Raw genomic sequence first — 20,526 nt, 5'->3', positions numbered from 1 at the left:
GAGATCAAAAAGCCTTGGTTTATTTGTAATTCAAGTAAACCAAGACTTACTACTCGCTTTTAATTTCAATTGTGTTAAAGGTGCATTACGTAATTTGCCTGGTGGAGAGTCCATTTGCTTTGCCAGGAAACAATAATACCATAATGTGGAGCATATCAATCTCTATTAATGCATATACATCTTATTTATATTAATGCATATAAATCATATATATAAAGCATATCAATCTCGAATTAATGCAAGACTATGCAACATTCCAGGCATGCGTGAATTTAAATTTGATGTAAAAGACAATTGTTTCATCATGGTTTACTTAAGTTGTACAAATACAGATACATTTATTTAAATGGGACAGAATAAAACAAGACATATTTAAAACTTTAAAAGTTTAAACAGATTAAATGTTAAAGCCACACTATGTAACTTTTTTGCCCCAAAACTAGACCAAAATTAAAGCATGTTGGATGTTTTTACTGCACTGAAAATCTTGTGTCTGAGCAGGATTTTATCTCCACAAAATGGAATCTTGTTTGGCCTGAAGGAGGGCCTCCTCCAGCTTGTTTCCATGGAAATGTTGTTCCTGTGGCTATAATCTTACACAGTATGGCATAAAACAGATCTATCTCCACAGAGAATATTCCGAAGAATGTATGGTTTTAACTTTTTATTCATATGGAACCATGCAGGTGACTGTCCACCTCCACAAAGTGACACACTGTCACTTTAAGTCACAATTTGTAATTAAGATAAAGATAGAAGAAATAAGATAAAATAAACCTTTATTTGTCCCACAATGAGGAAATTACAGTGTTGCAACACCAAGTTTATGAACAGCAGGAGAATAATGCAATAAAGGTAAATAATGATTAAAGGACACGTAAAGGAAAACTAACACTACACTGCATTGTTAGAGTAAAGCTATAGGGCCACAAAATGTCTGTACAATAAGTGGCTCTGACTGTGGTTATGTGCAGCAAATGGACCAGAATTACACTGCCCGACTAGGCCCTGTTGTATTTTGACTTTGACTCCTTATGTTGCTGTATAGCAGAATGACTCTACTAATTTTATCACCACCAAAAACAAACAGACCACCTCCAAACCTCCCCACTCAGCCCGAGTGCACCGTCCTGGGGGAGAGGAGCACCGTGACACCCATATTAACCCGTGGACCTGATGTTCTTCTTATATCTAAGCTGCGTGAGAGCAGACAGAAGCGATCGATGCTCCGCTCCCCCGAGTCCGAAGAGCTGGAGTTTAAGAATGAACAGTCAAAAACACATCCATACAAAGACAGGCTCACACTACAGGGACCTGTGGGATTTATTACAACAATAGCAATGTATGATAAGATGATAAAGTGGGTCTAAAGATAGTGCTCCTCACTTCAAGGAGAAAAATATAAGGAAAACACACTTGATACAAAATGATAATTTGTTTAGTTCTCGTGAGATGAAGAAATAATTAGCTTTTTACCGAGTTCCCTTATCAAAAACATGCTAGAGAGGTTTTAGATGTCATCCATGCACGTTTGAGTAATCTAGCAATCTCTCCCCAGCCCTATTCAAACCCTCATTATGATTGGCGGTAAGACTCTGTACAACGCTCAGCCCACAAGCCCACGTCACCAATGTTACCCACGACAATTCTCCTGAAATATACAGTCGTGCCTCGCTATATTGTGGTTCACCTTTTGCGGCCTCGCTGTTTCACTGTTGGATCGCAGCGTGACTCTGAAGTGCTGTATGTTTGCAGGTTTTCTCCCTGACAAAACCCACAATGTTGATGAAACGTTCTGCACCGACAAAGGCGCCTACGAAGGTTTGAGCTTTGAGAGTGTTTAAACAAGAAAAGTGTATAAAGTGTGTGGTGAGGGGTTTTACAGCCTTAAACATATATAATAAATGTAAAAAATAAAGCTGACTACTTCGCAGATTTCTCCTATTTCGGGTTATTTTTAGAACGTAACCCCTGCGATAAACAAGGGACCACTGTACAAAAAAACATGATACAAAACTATACACAGCAATCTGACAAACCTGATGCTATGAGCTGTAGTTTCATTAGTGAGATCTGTGTCTGAACCCTTTGCAGTACAGACAAATGGCTCGGCTCGTTGTGAAGCTGAGACTCTGTAGATTTGGCCTCTGTCTGATCTACTCTCATTATAAGTGGGAACAAGCTCAGCACAGAGAACATTGGATTTGTATTTTTGTTAAATATAATGATAGGTGCAGCTGGTGTCTGGAGGGATCGTCAAATAGACAGTAGAATGATTATTTGTCCTGACAGCTGAATCATATCTCACTAAAAATGATATTTAGGGACTTGTAAAGAGTTGAAGTAAAAACAAAAGTCCAGATGGAATTAATATAAAAGTCCTGTTAAATTAATGTGATTATTTATTTATTTATTTATATTTTTTTATTTGTGGGTTTGGCATACAAACTGGTCCAGATTCACACCAGAATGGATTGCTTGAGTGAAGATAAAAGAATAACAATGAATGGTAACACTGTGGCAAGATACAGGTTAGATCTGTGGAAAGGTGACCCCAATCACAGCAGGAATTACCGTAAATTTCGGACTACAGAGCGCACCTGAATATAAGCCGCACCAGCTAAATTTGAAGAGAAAATCAATTTTGTACATATATAAGCCGCACCTGAATATAAGCCGCAGGTTTTCATATTGTAACATGAGATATTTACACAGAAAGACGGTGCACGGACACACTTTTTTTTAAACTGTGCCTGAAAATTGGCACCAACACGACATCAACACGGGATGAACACACCTGCAGGTTTAGAAAATAAAACTGCACCAACACGGAAAATCTGCTTTTATTTCCTCTGAAAACTTTTGCCGTCTTTTTACATTGACCAAGTTGGATTCATTGATGCCGAGCTCACGTGCAGTGGCTCTATTTCAGGGGTCGGCAACCCGCGGTTCCGGAGCTGCATGCGCCTCTTTCAGCCTTATACTGCGGCTCTGCGTGGCTTGGGAAAATACATTTAAGTATTTAATTGAAGTGTATTTTATTTGTGTTAGCTCTTTTTTGTTGTAGTTTAAATTGGAAGATTATTAAAATAAAATAATATTTTCTTATTTTTCGTTGCTCAAAATAACACTCGCGGAACAATGTTCAAAACAAACTCCGCTCATGTTTCACGTCTCAGGTCTCACAGACACAGACACAGCTCACTGTCCTGCGTAAAGAGCCCTGATTTTCAGACGCTGTGAGCACAGGGGTCAGGAGCAACTTTCGCCCGTCCCTAATAAACTCGTCCGTAGATGTATCATGAAAATCCTGCTGGAAATCGTCACAGAAATCTATTTGATGTAGCAGCAAGTATATTATCTGCTCTTGTCTCCAGGATGACGTATCACGTATAACACATCAGACATGTCACCCAAAAGTAGAGCCATAACCGAGTGAAAATGAGCCAAAACAAAAGTCTTTGGAGAGCTTTTAACAAAGGGGAAAATGACAACTGAAGAGCCGGAAGAGGAGACTACGACCTCCAAGAAAAACAAAGATAAATTTAACAGACAATGCCTACTTAAAATCTGGGTTTGTCGCTACAGGTGACTCTCACGCACGAGTCCGCTCTGCGTAATATGCGGGAAAAGCAAATGAGGCAATGAAACCTTCAAAACTGCTTTGGCACATGGAGAATAAGCACCTGGGATTAAACGATACGCTTTTAGAGTTTGCTTTTTTTTTTTTTTTTTTTTTTTGAAAGAAACTGCGGAGCAGAGTAGACATAATCACATAATCAGCACAGAGCTCACACTGATGCAGCGGTTTGGTGAGTTGTATTTTTTTATGCACTTAAGTTGTTTTTGCCATATTTATCTGCCACGTGTAGAAGGCTTGTCCGTGAAAATAAAACCTACATTATTCCGTTACATTATTATTATTATACAGTGTTATCTTCATTTTAGATGTCAAAAAGTATTTTCGGCTCCTAGTGTTTTATTTTATGTGGAAAGTGGGTCCAAATGGCTCTTTGCATGTTAAAGGCCGACCCCTGCTCTATTTCCTTCTTTATCTTAAAAACTGCATCATATCCATTTCATGATGCGCAAAATGATCGTTCAAAATCAAAACTAGTGAATTCTTCAGAGCAGAATTTTTCCCCACGTCTGTCTCACTTTTACGTTTACAGCTAGAGAGCGCCCCCCAGGGGCCGTTATCCAGTAAAATTCCATAAATAAGCCGCACTGCTGTATAGGCCGCAGGGTTCAAAGCGTGGAAAAAAAGTAGCGGTTTATAATCTGAAATTTACGGTAATATTTTTCAAGGTATTTTTCCACCTTAACAATGGGGTATTAGACTTTGATGAGGTATTAACTGCACAAACACTAAACAGATCACTATGTTACCTTTTATTGTTTTGAAAATGCTATATTTGCCCAAAACTATGTATTAACATGTTTCCATTTTGATGCTCTAATGAAACTACTGCACATCAAGTCAGGTTTGTGAAGTTGTAGTTGATTGTTTTGCATCCTGCTTTTGTTTATGGAAAATTGTTGGGCGGGAGCATGGATGATATAGGTGTGTGGGCAACGCATTGGAGCGTATCGTATGCTAACCATAAGAAGGGTTTGAATAGGGCCTGGGCAAGATCACTAGATTACTGAAACATGCATGGATGAGATGAACCATTTCAACATTATAACATGTTGTTTCGCACAATGTCCCCTCTCTGAAAACTAAACATTTGCCATTTAAAATAATTGTGAGACTTAGATATACAAAAAAAAAAACAAAAAAACAAGCTGTTTTGTTCAGAGTGTCATAGAATTCCATCTGCTTTGTCGCGCCCCGGTGGTATAAATAATGCATCTAAACAACATGCCCTGATTGACAAGTATTTCCATGTTAGAGGTTAAATCAAACCAAAATATGCCAAAACCTTGGACTCGAATGAAATAAAAGCCCCTTGACACATTTCACAGTTGTCAGTTATGCAAATGTATAAATAAAACACTGACACAGCTTTCCAGTTATGAACAAAAGTAGCCAGAAAAAAAACATCCCTCGCTAACGCTAACCCCTGGCCCCTCGTTGGACTTTTGTGTGCTCTGATTGGTCAGTTCATTTTGGCAGCTCAGACCGACAGAGCCAACGTTGAGTCTCAATGGAGCTAATTAGCACCGCTACCTAGCATTAGCACGTCTGACCAGTGGAGTTTACACTGTCTGAGAGGTCATAGGTCAAATGAGAGGGTAAACATGAAGTGATGGTTTAGTTTTAATTAATGTCTGTTCAAACGTGTCAAAACAGTGGTTAGAAGCTGCGAATATCACAACAAGGTTTAAGTACAGGAGTAAATGGTAGTTTTCTATAACAAGACATGGGAATTTAATTGAGGAAGAATCAATAAAGAAAGAATAATACGTTCACACAATCATAACACTGTAGAATCCCTGCAGTTTAAATTGAGCTGGAGGTCAGGTCAAAATTGGCTCTGTGCACAACGGCCGCCGGGTAGTTCCAATCAGAGGGACAGTCTGTGTGGCTATTTCCAGCGTAATGTAATGTCTATGAGGTTTTTGCCAAGTTTACCTAAAATCAGCTGCAGGTGGATGTCTTAAACTTCACCAAAGAACATTTCTACACTGCCTGGACAAAAAAAGATTCCGTTGGACCGCCTTTAGCTTTGATTACGGCACACATTCACTGTGGCATTGTTTCGATTTCCCTTCTGCAATGTCACAATATTTATTTCCATCCAATGTTGCATTCATTTTTCACCAAGATCTTGCATTGATGATGTTAGAGTCTGACCTCTGCACAAAGCCTTCTCCAGCACATCCCAAAGATTCTCAATGGGGTTAAGGTCTGGACTCTGTGGTGGACAATCCATGTGTGAAAATGATGTCTCATGCCCCTGACCCACTCTTTCACAATTTGAGCCCGATGATTCCTGGGATTGTCATCTTGGAATATGCCCGTGCCATCAGGGAAGAAAGAATCTGCTGATGGAATAACCTGGTCATTCAATATATTCAGGTGTCAGCTGACTTCATTCTTTGAGCACAGACTGTTGCTGAACCTAGACCTGACCAACTGCAGCAACACCAACATATTTGCTTAGTTAAATCCAGGTGGCGACTTTTTTTTTTTTTTGGCCAGGTAGGTATATTTACTAAGGAACATCTTTGTGTGTCAATGCTAACTTCTATTAGAACAGAACAGAAGAAGAGCAGGACAGAAACAGTAGAGCAGAGTCCTCCGGTCAAGTTTTCTTTCCATTTGCAAAGTGTTTAACGTGTTGACAGTGACATCCACCTGCAGCTTCCCGTCCACTGCCTGAGCTGTCAGGATTTAATGATTTTAGTGCGACTCTGCAAAAACCTCATCGACATTACATTACGCCAAAAACGGTCGCCCAGACTGTCCCTCTGATTGAAACTAGCCAGCTGCCGTTGTGCGCAGAGCCAGTTCTATGGTGGAGTTTGCTGTTTAACTGTCAGATTGCAGATTTGTTGACCTGGTTCATGGTTAATATCACTGCAATTAATGGGCCTATCCACCTGAAACAAAAACTGGCACAAAGTTCAGCGTCTTCTCTGTCAGGATCGTTTTTTCACAGTAGCTTCAAAAAGTGGTGCCATTATTTAGCAACAAAGATGTGATTGTTGTCAGTTGAAAAGACTTGAGATTAATATGACAAGCTTGTGGACCCAAGAAAGAATGATAAAGTTCAACATTTGTGGGTCATACGTTTGGAGATTTCTTTTCAAACACAATGAATCTCAAATGGAGTGAGATTCATTGACCCCTGTCCTCCATCTGAATCTTCATGCATCTATTTGAAATACTTTCTATGTGAAATACTGACAAATCAATAATCAACTACCAAAAAAAATTACTTCAACAGCAAACCCTTAAAGCAACACTGAAGGTTGGATCATCATAATGGAAATATAAAGTTAAAACTATACTTCCGAACATTATCTGTGCAAATAGATATGTTTCATGCCATACTGTAGAAGATTGTAGCCAAAGGAACATTTCCATGGAAACAAGCAGGATGAGGCCCTTTTCCAGGCCAAAGGTTTGTGGAGATGCAAGGCCGCTCACAGTAAGGTCACATGTTTTTACGTTTTTCAATCATCCAAAATGAAAACAGTGAATCTTTAAGTCATCCTTGCTGTCATTATACTTCTCCATTCTCCATTTCTTAAGGGTCTTACATTACGCCTTGACCCTTGCAAGCTTTAAACCATGTTATAATGTTGTTACCTCATCAAAAACATACCTGGAGTTTTGTTTCATCCACACATGTTCGAACAATCCTTTATTTCTAGTCTATCTGCATTCCTAAAGTTGGAGCATGTATGTTTTTGATGAGGAAACATTATAACATGCATCACAAAAGAGCATAATATGGGCCCTTTAAGAAGCATAGGAGCATCAGCATTTGAGAAAAGTGAAATCTGAAGTGCTAAACTAATACAAGACTCCCATGCATTTCAAAACAGATTTGCAGAGGTCTAAACTACAGGGTTAGCAGCTTTCACACAGAATAAAGCCCCATAGAGACTTTGAGTATGTTGCTGTTTGCCGTAGTTTATAGAAAGAGCTATTTGTGACCGTTCAAACTGCATTTTTGACTTGATTCTGTTACCTCAAGGGTGACATAATATATTTATTTACAATTACAACATGTCAGACTAAACACGCAGTGATCCTTTAAAAAGTAATTAAAACCGTCCATCTTGTTTTGAGAAAAAAAATATCGCCATGTTGACCCATAAACACTGAATCCTGCTGTATTGTATTAAACATGTGCTCATTGTTTTCACTGTTTAGAAACCCAATACTCTTTTGTCTGATCCTTTTGTAAGCCCCTGAAAGCATCACGGTTTAGCTGAGTGGTGTGTTTGGTGTCAGTGGCCTGCCTCTGCTTCACTGATGACATGTTGATGCAGTTACCATAGAAAAACATGACAACGTCCACTCTTTGTAAGTGCTGCATTCGTGCCCGCGTTCGTGTGGGAAATAATTGTTTTCTGTGTTGGATAATAGGTTGTTGGATTGGCCACAGCTCAAACTCTATTCAAACATATTGTATTGTATTGTACTGATATAATAACGCTAACCACGCGTCACGGTACAGTGAGCAAAACAGCTTAAGGCTTCAGTGCTATTGACTATTTTTATTAGGGATATTGAACAATTGGGACGGGATATCGGCTTCCAAATATTGGTTCAGCTAATATCTTGGTTGGACATATATAAATTGGTGTAAAAAGACTATTTCCTTGTTGTAGTTGGCCCAGAAAGTCTCATGACGTTTGAACTTTTATTTATATAAAGTAGTTCTGTGGTTACTTGTGAGAGGAAAAACAGCTCCATAACACATTTCAGTTTTGGATCAGTTTTTTGGTTTAATCAAAATCGAAAAAGTTGGATCGGATTCTGCTTATTTTGCGTGTTTTTTTATTCCATATTCATAGCTTTACTCTACTAAGACAGTTTTGTTGGATTTAACGTCTTTTATTTATAGTCGTCAGCGCTCAACCCGTTTCTGTCCAAACCAAATGTAAACGCATTTGAAAGGATCATTTTCATAGGTGCATCTTGTGAGACTTGTCCCATCCCTCTTTACATTTCACAGGGACGCTAAACTGAGGAGTGGCTGGAGGACTAAAGGGAGACTAAAGGGGGACTAAAGGAGCACTAAAGGAGGACTAAAGGGGGACTAAAGGGGGACTAAAGGAGGACTAAAGGAGGACTAAAGGGGGACTAAAGGAGGACTAAAGGGAGACTAAAGGGGGACTAAAGGAGGACTAAAGGAAGACAAAAGGAGGACTAAAGGAGGACTAAAGGGGGACTAAAGGAGCACTAATGGAGGACTAAAGGGGAACTAAAGGGGGACTAAAGGAGGACTAAAGGAGGACTAAAGGAAGACAAAAAGAAGACAAAAGGAGGACTAAAGGAGGACTAAAGGGGGACTAAAGGAAGACTAAAGGAGGACTAAAGGAGGACTAAAGAAAAACTAAAGTGGGACTAAAGGAGGACTAAAGAGGACTAAAGAAGGACTAAAGTGGGACTACAGAAGAACTAAAGTGAGACTAAAGGAGGACTAAAGTGGGACTAAAGGAAGACTAAAGGGGGACTAAAGGAGGACTAAAGGGGGGCTAAAGGAGAACTAAACAGGGACTAAAGTGGGACTAAAGGAGGACTGAAGAAAAACTAAAGTGGGACTAAAGGAGGACTAAAGGAGGACTAAAGGGGGACTAAAGGAGGACTAAAGAGGGACTAAAGAGGGACTAAAGGAGGACTAAAGGAGGCCTAAAGGGGGACTAAAGGAGGACTAAAGGAGGCCTAAAGGGGGACTAAAGGAGGCCTAAAGGGGGACTAAAGGAGGACTAAAGGGGGACTAAAGGGGGACTAAAGGAGGACTAAAGAAGGACTAAAGTGGGACTACAGAAGGACTAAAGTGGGACTAAAGGAGGACTAAAGAGGGACTAAAGTGGGACTAAAGGAGGACTAAAGAAGGACTAAAGGGGGACTAAAGAGAAGAAGGACTAAAGTGGGACTAAAAGAGGACTAAAGGGCGACTAAAGGGTGACTAAAGAGGGACTAAAGGAGGACTAAAGGGGGACTAAAGTGGAGAGTGAGGCTAATGAGGGTCTGGACGTATGACCAACAGTGTGATTGGTCTAACAGGTATCCATGCTTCAAACTCCACCCCTACAGCCAGGTGTTTACAATCAGAAAAAAAATATCAGTAATCAGAGCATTGCTGCTTGATGTCACCAGCAACTTGAAATTGCAGTGGCCCCTGAAGGCAGAACAAACTTAGATTTAGATGTTTTTGACCTGTGACCTGGAAGAGACCTGGAACAGTAGATAATGCTATTAAAACAGCGTATACATAGTTTAGCAGTGAATTTAGCATTAGCCTGTTTTAGCTGTGTTGTGCTAGCTGTGACGCTCACCAGCTGGTTGTTGCCGATGCTGTTCCATCTCTGCATGATGGTGTGTGCGGCGTTTTTCTGACTGTGCGCATGTTTAGTTGTGTGTGTTTGTGTTTTAGCTGTATATTTGTCTATTTTTGTGTAGATTTGTTATATTTGTGAACATTTCTCACCAGGTGGTTGATGCCGATACTGTTCCAGCCCTGCATGGTGTGTGTGGTGTGTGCATATATGTGTGTGCGTGTGTTTAGCCATGTGTATGTTTTAGCTGTGTATTTCTGTGTATATTTATGTGTTGTATATTTGTGTACATCTCTCACCAGGTGGTTGATGCCAATGCTGTTCCAGCCCTGCATGATGGTGTGTGTGGTGTATTTATGTGTGTGGTTAGCTGTATATTTGTGTGTATATTTATGTGTTGTATATTTGTGTACATTTCTCACCAGGTGGTTGATGCCGATGCTGTTCCAGCCCTGCATGATGGTGTGTGCAGTGTGTTCATATATGTGCTTGTGTGTTTTAGCTGTATATTTGTGTGTATATTTATGTGTTGTATATTTGTGTACATCTCTCACCAGGTGGTTGATGCCGATGCTGTTCCAGCCCTGCATAATGGGCAGAAAGGAGATGAAGGTGGGGATGGACCAGCAGCCCCCGATCATCAGAGCCACTCTCATGGGAGTCATCTTATTTCTGTAGACCAGCGGCTGGCAGCAGATCGCATAGTACCTGAACACAACACAAAATACATTTATCACACTGTACATGAACACAACACAATCTATTTATCACATAGTACCTGAACACAAAACAAAATACATTTATCATACTGTACCTGAACACAACACAGTCTATTTATCGCATAGTACCTGAACACAACAGAAAAAGCATTTATCACACTGCACCTGAACGCGTCACAAAATGGATTTATAACATAGTACCTGAACACAACACAAGGCATTTATCACACTGTACCTGAACACCATACAATCTATTTATCGCATAGTACCTGAACACAACACAATCTATTTATCGCATAGTACCTGAACACAAGACACACAATACATTTAAATACAGATGCTCCTTTTTAATAGATTAAAGTGAGGCCAGTGGAACACACAGGTAGTTGCTTCTGTCAGTCTGAATCTGAATTTTGTTTAGTAGAGACAGAAAATTCCAGGGCTGAAATGATCCAAATGATCAGAATCAGGAATTGGTTGTTAATGATGCGAAAAGTGCTTGTAAACTCATTGTGGCAAATTAATGAGTAATTAGGAGGTTAGAGATGCATAAGGTAAGTGAGGAGTAACTTTGGACCACTACAAACCATTTAAAATGAACATGTTCTGTTTTTCACACTTTTAAAATGGTAAAAATCAGGTACAGTGGCTCTGTGGAAAAAAGAAAATCAAATATCTTGTTTTTTATCTTAAATTGAAAATCTAACAGATGAAGTGTATTCCCTGGGTCAGTGGTATCTGTCTCTCTGTTGCTTTCTTGTTTTGTCCTGACGTTTCTGAGCAGCCGCTGTTCCTCCACGTCTCCATCACTGAGGCCCATCTCCTCTGACACTCTCTCTCCTTATCTCGCAATTGTTTTCTACTAAACTGCTGCCCGGCCTTGTCCTCTCTCTCAATCACTCTCCCTCTCCCTCTCTTTCCCGCACTCCCCCCACCCTCTATCCCTTCTCCCTCTCTCTCCTTCTCTCACTCTCACCTCCTTTTATTTTCATCTATGTCACTGGCTCCCTGTCTCTTTCCCTCTCTGCCTCTTCCCCCTCTCTGCCTTGCTCTTTCTTTATTTCGCTCCATCTCCACCCCCGCTTATCCCTCTCCCAATCTTTCTCTTCCTCTTCATTTCTCATGTGTGGTTGTTTTCCCCTCTGTCTCTGGGCCCATTACACTGCCTGTAGGAGATTGGCCATGACAGACACTTTTATCTGAAAGTCCAGAGTGCGGGGACAGGAGCAGTGGTCAGTGTGGGTCATATGGATTCAATAAAAAGTCTTCATTACCGCTGTATATCAAATGTGCGCTAGTGTAAATGCAAGCCGCCATATTGCAAGTATTCATGGGTTTAAGCTTCCTGTTATATGCTACATTTTGCTTTGGTGCCACTAATGGACTTTAATAATCTGGTGATACACATTTATAATCCTAATAACAATTGCAATCCACCTGTTTTGAATGTTTTAAATGGACCTATGCAGCTATTTTTTTAAATTTGTTTTTGTTTGTATTGTTCTGTATTTTAGCAGATGTGCTCATAATCTCATTGGGCTCTCCCTGTATAAATAAAGTTAAATGAAATGAAAATTGCTATGGCAACAGTTCCAGATTCTCATCATTCTGAACTCCATGGATAGTCACGTCTATGCAACTGGATTATTATTATTGAAAACATCCTTAGTGTTGTTATTCTGTTTTGTAATGTTCACGAAAAAGTAGTTAATGCCATAACATTCAAGATTTTAACAAGAAATCTTGCCTTTTTTTTTTACTTAATTGTTTTTTGTTTTTTTATTATTTTTTTTTTTATTTTACTTCCTAGATAGTCATCATGGGTAGAAGATGTGATACATGTAAAGGTCATTTCCTAACTGTTGCCAAAATGTTTTAGGATTAGAATCAGGGGTGTCAAACTCAATTTCACTGAGGGCCACACTAGCAAAATGGTTACCCTCAAATTTGCCTAGTAAAAAAATATGACAGTAACTGCATATCTCTTGAAATACTGACATTTTAAGACAGTCATACATTTTATTTTACCTTGTCATGGGCCACATAAAACGACGTGGCGGGCCACATTTGGCCCCGGGGGCTTGAGTTTGACACCTGTGGCTCAGATGAATAAAAATAAATGACAGCACATTATTTTATTGTTAGATCAAAGTTTTAGTGGCCAGAAAAATAAAAAAATAAAAAAATGCCATGGAAATTGTGTAAATGACAGAGGTAGAGGGGTTTTTGCTTTAGAATTCAGCGTACTTCCTGTATCTTTGTAATTTACTTCTCAACTATTTTTCCACAAGATTCTGCTAGCTTTTTGTTATTTCTTTGCCTGGAATGTTTCTCACTATTGTATTTAACTTCTAGGACTGGATCCTTCACTTTAGGAAAGTGAGGGATAACTTTGGACCATTGCAACCTGTTTAAAATTACCTGTTTCTAAGACAGTAAAACTCCGATACAGCGGATTTGTAATATCTACATTTTTGGCCCTCCCCATGTGACACTTCTGACCCCAAACCTCTTGCACATGTCCCGGGCTCCACTGAAGAACATCACAAATAAATACAAATGGTGAAAACGTCAGCGGTACACATGTTTGATTCAGTTCAAAGACAGCAGGGCCCATTGGACATGCTCGGGTGGTACAGAGCTTTGCCACTCGACCATGAAGCGTCTGGTTCTAATCTGCCCCGTCGGAGTTTGTGTATTCAAAGTATGCAGCGGTCAAAGCTGGTACATGCAGTACTGAGGAGGCATGTCAATCAAACTTGTAAAATAATCACATTTTGAGGATGAAACTGTACTCCCGCCATGGTATTTTTAACTGCACCGCTGAGTAACCTTTATGTGTTTTTGTTTGTCTCTAGGGAGATGTAATTGCTTTGCGTAGAATGTTCCATAGTAGTGCATTGAACATATCTGTCAAGAATTCAAGTACGTGTGACAGGTTCTGATGATTCTCACATTTGGACGTAATTTGGTGAGATAATACTTGTAAATGTAAATTATAGTTTAACGCCAATCAAGAAGCAATTTGGGAAGAAAAGTCAAAAATATCTTGAAAATTTCAGTTCTATAGAGAGTTCTATATTTGTGAATTTATGTATGAAGATTTCTATCCAAAAGTTATGCAGTTTACACAAGAAAACTTTTTTTTTTTTTTCCAATATTTTAAAGGTGCATTGTGTAACTTTTCTGATGGAGGGTCCACAACCAGCTTGTCTCCATGCAGATGTTATTGCTTTGCCTTGATTATTATGCCACAGTATGGAAATGAACTTGGTTATCACAATGGAGACATGTTAATGGTCAGATCTATGGAGAAGCAAGTCTACGCAAAAAAATCATGTTATGTTTTTTCTAAGAATTTATTAAATACCTGTAATTGAATAAATGCAAGGTAGATATGTTTTATGCCAGACTGTGGAACATTCCATGCAAAGAAAAAACATCTCCATGGAGCCAAGCAAGTAGCGAACCGTCTAGTTACATTTACATAGTGCATCTTTAAACAGTGTTTCAACAAGATAAAGGTGTTTTTTTTTTGTTTTTTTTTTGTTTGTTTTATTTGTCACATAATCATTTCCGTGTACAGTAAAGGAGTTTTGACCTCGTGTACAGTATGGTTGCTAGGTAACAGTAATGGAATTTCCTACCGTGATATCATGATTTCCAACCAGGAAAAAAAAAAAAATTAAAACCTACAGAATTGCCAAATTAGTATTGTATTGTATTGTATTGTATTGTATTGTATTGTATTGTATTGTATTGTATTTATTTTATTTTATTTTATTTTATTTTATTTTATTTTATTTTATTTTATTTTATTTTATTTTATTTTATTTTATTTTATTTTATTTTATTTTATTTTATTTTATTTTATTTTATTTTATTTTATTTTATTTTATTTTTTATTTATTCATTTATTTTTATTTAGTTTATTTTTTTTATATATCTTTTAGTAAAATCTTAAATATAATGATCTTAACTGTGTTTTAGTATAGTGTATGGTTTACTGCTCAAAAATACATAGACAAACATGCATCCATCCTCTGAGGGCTGCACCTCTCCACAGATCTGACCTGTATCTTAGTCTCATGGTGCCACAGGCTTGCTTCCATGGAGATAGATTCTCTAAGGTCATATTGTGGAGCATCAGAGGGAACGCAATAACATCTCCATGGAAACAAGCAGCTGACATTTACTCTCCACCAGAAAAGATACATAGTGTACCTTTAGAAGTTTGCCCGAGCTGATGAAATAATTATTGTTTCTAATCTCTTCGCTCCATGAAGATGTAATTGCTTTGCCTGGAATGTTTCACAGCGTGGCATTAAACATTACCTTAGTCCAAAGAGATAAGGACCTGATGCCAGCAGGCCCAGTTATTTGTAGGAGGATTTCAGTTTTGCTCGCGTCTCTCGTGGACATATTTTATCGTGTAAACTAAAGCTGTGGGATGTTTACAAAAGCCAAAGTAACAGTATCAACGTACAGCTTTACTTTGTACTTTTACTTCATGATGTGACACTTGTTGAATGCCGAGGAGAGAAAGAATGCTGACTTTATGGATTTACAGAGACCAGAGAATATAGGAGCAGAGGATGAGCGGAGGAAAGGGCAGAGGAGTGCAGGATGAGCGGAGGAGGAGAGGGAGAGAATTGGAGGATGAGGGGAGGAGAGGAAGAGGAGTGGAGGATTAGCGAGAAGGAGAGGGATAGGATTGGAGGATGAGCAGAGGAGACGGCAGAGGAGTGGAGAAATAGCAGAGGAACAGAAGGAGAGGTTGGGAGGATGAGCAGAGGAGAGGGCAAAGGAGTGGAGGATGAGCGGAGGAGAGAAAGAGAATTGGAAGATGAGTAGAGGAGCAGAGGGAGAGGATAAGGGAGGAGAGGGCAGAGGATTGGAGGATGAGCGGAGGAGATGATACAGGAGTGGAGGATAAGCAGAGGAGGAGAGGGAGAGGAGTCGAGGATGAGCAGAGGAGAGGGCAGAGAAGTGGGGGATGAGCGGAGAAGGAGAGGGAGAGGAGTGGACGATGAGGGGAGGAGAAAGCAGAGAAGCGCAGGATGAGGGGAGGAGAGGGCAGAGGAGTGGAGGATAAGCAGAGTAGGAGAGAGAGGATTGGAGGATGAGTGGAGGAAAGGGCAGAGGAGTGGAGGAGAAGTGGAGGAGAAGAGGAAGAGGAGTGGAAGATGAGCAGAGGAGAGGACAGCGTAATGGAGGATGAAACAGAGGATTGGAGGATGAGGGGAGGAGAGGGCAAAGGAGAGGAGGATAAGAGAGAGGATTGGAGGATGAGCAGAGAAGTGGAGTATGAGGGGAGGAAGAGAGGAGAGCTCACACCTGGCTGAGGCGTGTCTGTATTTCTTCTATTCTTCTACAGCACAAGTAATCTATAAACAAACTGTGAACACAACCACCTCTATTAAACTTTGGTTAAATATCGTTTTTATACAAGTGCAATCATCTGAATGTGTTTTTTAATATAATGTAATAACCAGAGACATCTCTGACGCCCGCACTCAATGTAAATCAAAATGGCCGTACAGTTAATGCACTTCTGACGTGACGGAGTTGGTCTAAATGAGGCGCTACTGATACTTTACAGAGACATCGTGCTGAGGGTGTTCTACATGTATCTCTATTGGCCAAAAGTTCAGCAGTTACCATGGAGACACAATGCACACATTAGCAAACACAGACAAAAACGTTTTAAGATAGTCTGAAAACTCAAGAAAAAATACAAAATGGATTTAATCAACACATTTGCAGCAGCGATCAGTAGGAGCTTTCATGTATTTAGGTGTTTGATTTTCAACAAAGAAATGAGAATGACACACTACTGCTAAAAATGCTAGCTTGTGACTCATTTTATGTGAGAGACTTGTTTAACAGCATAATTCCAGCTAAGTCAGTTCTTTATGGTCAGATTGTGTTCAAATAAAGCTTGGATTAACTGTAACTTGAGTAACAGAGCTTCTAGCAGAGCAGTGCTTACAGTTCGGCTGCAAAGTATCAATACGTGAAAAACAGAACTAGTGCATTTCAAACAGTTTGCAGTTGTTCAAAGTTATTCCACACTTGCGTTATTCATTTAGATGCTACCTGTGCACTCACATAGCTGACTTATTTTGACCTCAAGAGTTGCTTATACAGTATTTCTGTACTGGGGCAAAAAAAAAAATTGCTGAAATACATGGGAAAAAAAATTGGGCACAGGGCCGTTAAATAATGTAATACAGTGGCTCCCGTGTGAGTGGTCCACCTGCAGCCTTGAGTGCTACTATTTTGGGAGAGTGAATGGAGAAGGGGCCCTTGACCTTTCACTAATGCCATGGGACACACAGCCCGAGCTGCAAACGGAGTTCTAAATTACTGATGCTCCTCAAATGCCACGTGCCCAGCTCCAGTAATGAGCTGGCACCACAAAAGAGAGAGCGCCCGCATCCTACCATCCACAACTTCTTCTGTTTGTATGTGGGATATTTTAAACATGATTTTCAAACCGCGAAAGGAGGACGTAGGTATTTAAACTGTCAGCTGCAGTTTTAACTTGTTTTAGTTCTCACAAACTTTTTGGCACATTTTGAGCTTTAGATCTGCTTTTTCACACGGCAAAGTGAAGCAGCACCTTCAGCAGTAGTGTGCAGTGATGTTTATGGGTAGGCAGCAGACTTGAGGTGGACAATATTTACAATTAATAACACCACTTTTTACACAAACTACAATTCAAATTAGTATATTTATTTTTACTGACATACTAGTGTTCACTACTTCAGTACTATTGTTATCTATGTAATTATTATGCATCTAGAAACCATCTGAGTGACATATGACAGCTCTACAGATGTGTAATGAACTTACTACACAAAATGTACAACCATGAAGTGATACTAACAACAACAATGCACTGGTCACACAGGTGCACTGGTCAGACAGGTGCATGCAGGTTAAAATAAGCCTGCATGTGTCACAAATCTCTCCGTAAACACAGCCCTGCATTACAACAGTGCACTCACACTCACTCACACAGATGCAAATCAAAACCACGCCTTTCCTGAAGAAACGTCCTGTATGTCCCTGAAGTGGAGCAGGTCCAAAACAGCCACATGTTCCTCCACACACGTGTAATAGTCCCGTTATTCCACAAACGCTGTAGCTTCATAAACACACAGGTCACAAGCTGCTGTAACTCCACTGCTCCACCTGGGTTCTCCATTTCATAAAAACTTGCACAGAAACCGGCTTACTATTTGATTAAATGATTCTCCATATTACCAGTTAACATCTAATCACTAGAAACGTCAAGCTAAAAGTGAGTTATTTCAGTCACATGTGTTGAAAGTCCTTGCTGCTGTTGTTTCCTGCTGCACATGGGCACTCACTAGAGCTCTCCTCAGATGTCCGATTCCTCCATGGGTTTATCATGGGGTTTATTCAGCGCTGTTAAGCCTGTTGTGGTCTTTAGTACACGTGCAGACGCAGGCTTGCCTTGATTGCCCTGACTGTACGCCACTGGTCTTGGGATATCTAGAGTGTTCCAAGACTGCAGTGGTTAGTATATCCGGTAGGAGTTAGACCTGTTATAGTCCTGGTTAAAGTCCTGGTTTAGTCGTGGTTGAGTCCTGGGTTAGACCTAGTTTACATCTGGAAAGGCCATGACATTTCTGACATTTCCTATTTGAGAGGAATTTATAAAATTTAGATCAACTGCTATTTTTCCAATGCTCCTGGTTAAAACAGGTGTGTTTTCTGGGTCCTCTTCTGGGCACCCTATAATTTCCTGGAATATTTCTATGTTAGACCTGGGTTAGACTTAGTTTGATCTGGTTTAGTCCTGGGTTAGACCTGGTTTAGTCCTAGATTAGCCTTGTATTAGTTCTTAGTTACTTGGCTTAGACCTGGTATAGTATATAGTCCTGTGTTATTCCTAGTTTAGAACTGGGTTAGACATGGTTTAGTCCTGATTTAGTCCTGGTTTTGACCTAATTTAGCCCAGGTATAGTGCAGTTCTTAAGGTGCATTATCAGAAGTAGCCCAAGGTACAGTGTTGAACAGGTGCTGCTGGTCCCATGTGGTCCTCTCCTGCTGAGTCCAGATTGTCCTCTGTAGGCATCCGTAGAACAGTCGTCCCTCTCCACATGAAACTATCAGTTCAACCAGAACATGCACAGACATAATTATAACAAGCACCAGGAGGCCGTGGCAGATCACACACATTACCCCGGTGCTTTCACGGTGCAATGGCCAAGTATTCAACTATTATTCAACCATTATTTAAGAAAGACATTTTGAACTGGTGTCTGCTATATAGTTATAATCTCTGACATCCATGGATCATCATCATCATTGTATTTTGGACATTTTAAATTGCAATATTAATCTACAACGAGCCGGAACCTTCTATAGATAGCTGCAAGCTTCTTTAATTTGTACCAAAATGAATCGTATGTGTATCACTGATTTAAAAAATACGACTGGAACAAAGTACAGAGAAGTGGGTGTATGTCGGTGGCAGTTAAAACGGAGAAAGATCAGAGCAATGACGTCTTTAATGCAAGAGAATAAAGATTACTCAAACATGCCTGACTCTAAAGACAACTTTGAGAGGGTAAATGAGAAGCTAAAACTATTATAACACAGCCAAAAGCTCTTCAAAAGCTTATTCGAAAGCACACAGCACTTTACGTACAGCAAAGTCACAAAAATACAGTATAAGCGAAGTTTTGACAGCTTTTTAGATTTAACCAGCGTTCATTTGAGTGACGATGACTTCAATAGAGGATGGTACAGCAGTTTGGAAACAAAATATACTTGATTAAGTCGCCTTTAATAAAGATAAATTTGAACTAAACGCAACAAATCACAAAAACGATGCTAGCAAAAAAAACCCAAAAAAAACAATGAAAAGTAGCTGGGTCTTGCTAGATTAAACAAGCGCTCAACCGTGACTAAAAACGGGACAAACGCAGTTCTAAACCAAGTCTGAATCAGGTCTAAACTGTGTCCGAACAAGGACTAAGTCAAGACTGAACCAGGACTTAGCCACGCAGGACTAACTCAGGTCTAACCAGGTCTAAAATACTTTTCTTCAATGTTTCATATATGGAAGGTTTTTATTGTTTTGGCTTCTACAAAAGGCTGCTGTTACACTACACAAAAAATAATACTCCAAATCATGAATAACTAATCATTTCATTCACAGTTATTTTGAGACACTGGAATGTAAACAATCAGCAATTAATATTCAAAATGGCTGCCATAGTTCTCCATAAAAAGACTCATGATTTTAAATATAGACACCTGCGCGTAGCTCCCCATTAACTGCTCTCTCGCTCCCCTGCTTTCCCTCCACTTTCTCTTTCCTCTCTCCTCCCCCCTGTCTTTCTTTCTAAGCGACAGTAGCTCAGTGGTTAGAGAGCACGTCCACGAACCCAAAAGTCAGAGGTTTGATTCCCGCTTGGACCAAGATTTGTTGTTGTGTCCTCAGGCAAAACGCTTCATCCACGTTGCCTTATAGTATCAATGTGGTATGTAAGATTGGCAAGTGTGCTCCTTGGTCACACTTTCTCTACCTCTTCTCCATTTTCTTCATCAATTCGCACCCTTATTCTCGCTCTTTTCCTCTCTTCTATCTTCTCATACCCCATCCTCCCTATTTTCTTCCTCCTCCTTGCCTCTCTCTATCGTTTCTTCCATGCTTCACCACATCTCTCTTTCCTTCTCCTCTATTTTCTCTCACCACATTCCTCCCTCTCTTGCTCTTTCTCTCTCTATCCCTTTCTCACCCATCTCTTTCGCTTTCTTTTCCCCTGTCAGTCTTCTCCCCTTCTCTCTCTTTGTGCAG

General features: G+C 39.8%; 1 protein-coding gene across 1 annotated transcript in view; it reads right to left on the bottom strand.

Moving 5' to 3' along the window:
• Nucleotides 1–20,526, bottom strand: part of htr4 (5-hydroxytryptamine receptor 4) — a 224,308-nt gene that overhangs the window by 44,759 nt on the left and 159,023 nt on the right. Inside the window, exon 5 of the mRNA XM_033973967.2 lies at nucleotides 10,521–10,674. Coding sequence (XP_033829858.2) covers nucleotides 10,521–10,674 — 154 coding nt within the window. The remainder of the gene's footprint in view (nucleotides 1–10,520; nucleotides 10,675–20,526) is intronic.

Source organism: Periophthalmus magnuspinnatus, chromosome 10, assembly GCF_009829125.3.
Source record: "Periophthalmus magnuspinnatus isolate fPerMag1 chromosome 10, fPerMag1.2.pri, whole genome shotgun sequence".
Classification (NCBI taxonomy): Eukaryota; Metazoa; Chordata; class Actinopteri; order Gobiiformes; family Gobiidae; genus Periophthalmus; species Periophthalmus magnuspinnatus.
This window is presented reverse-complemented; position numbering and strand designations above follow the sequence as displayed.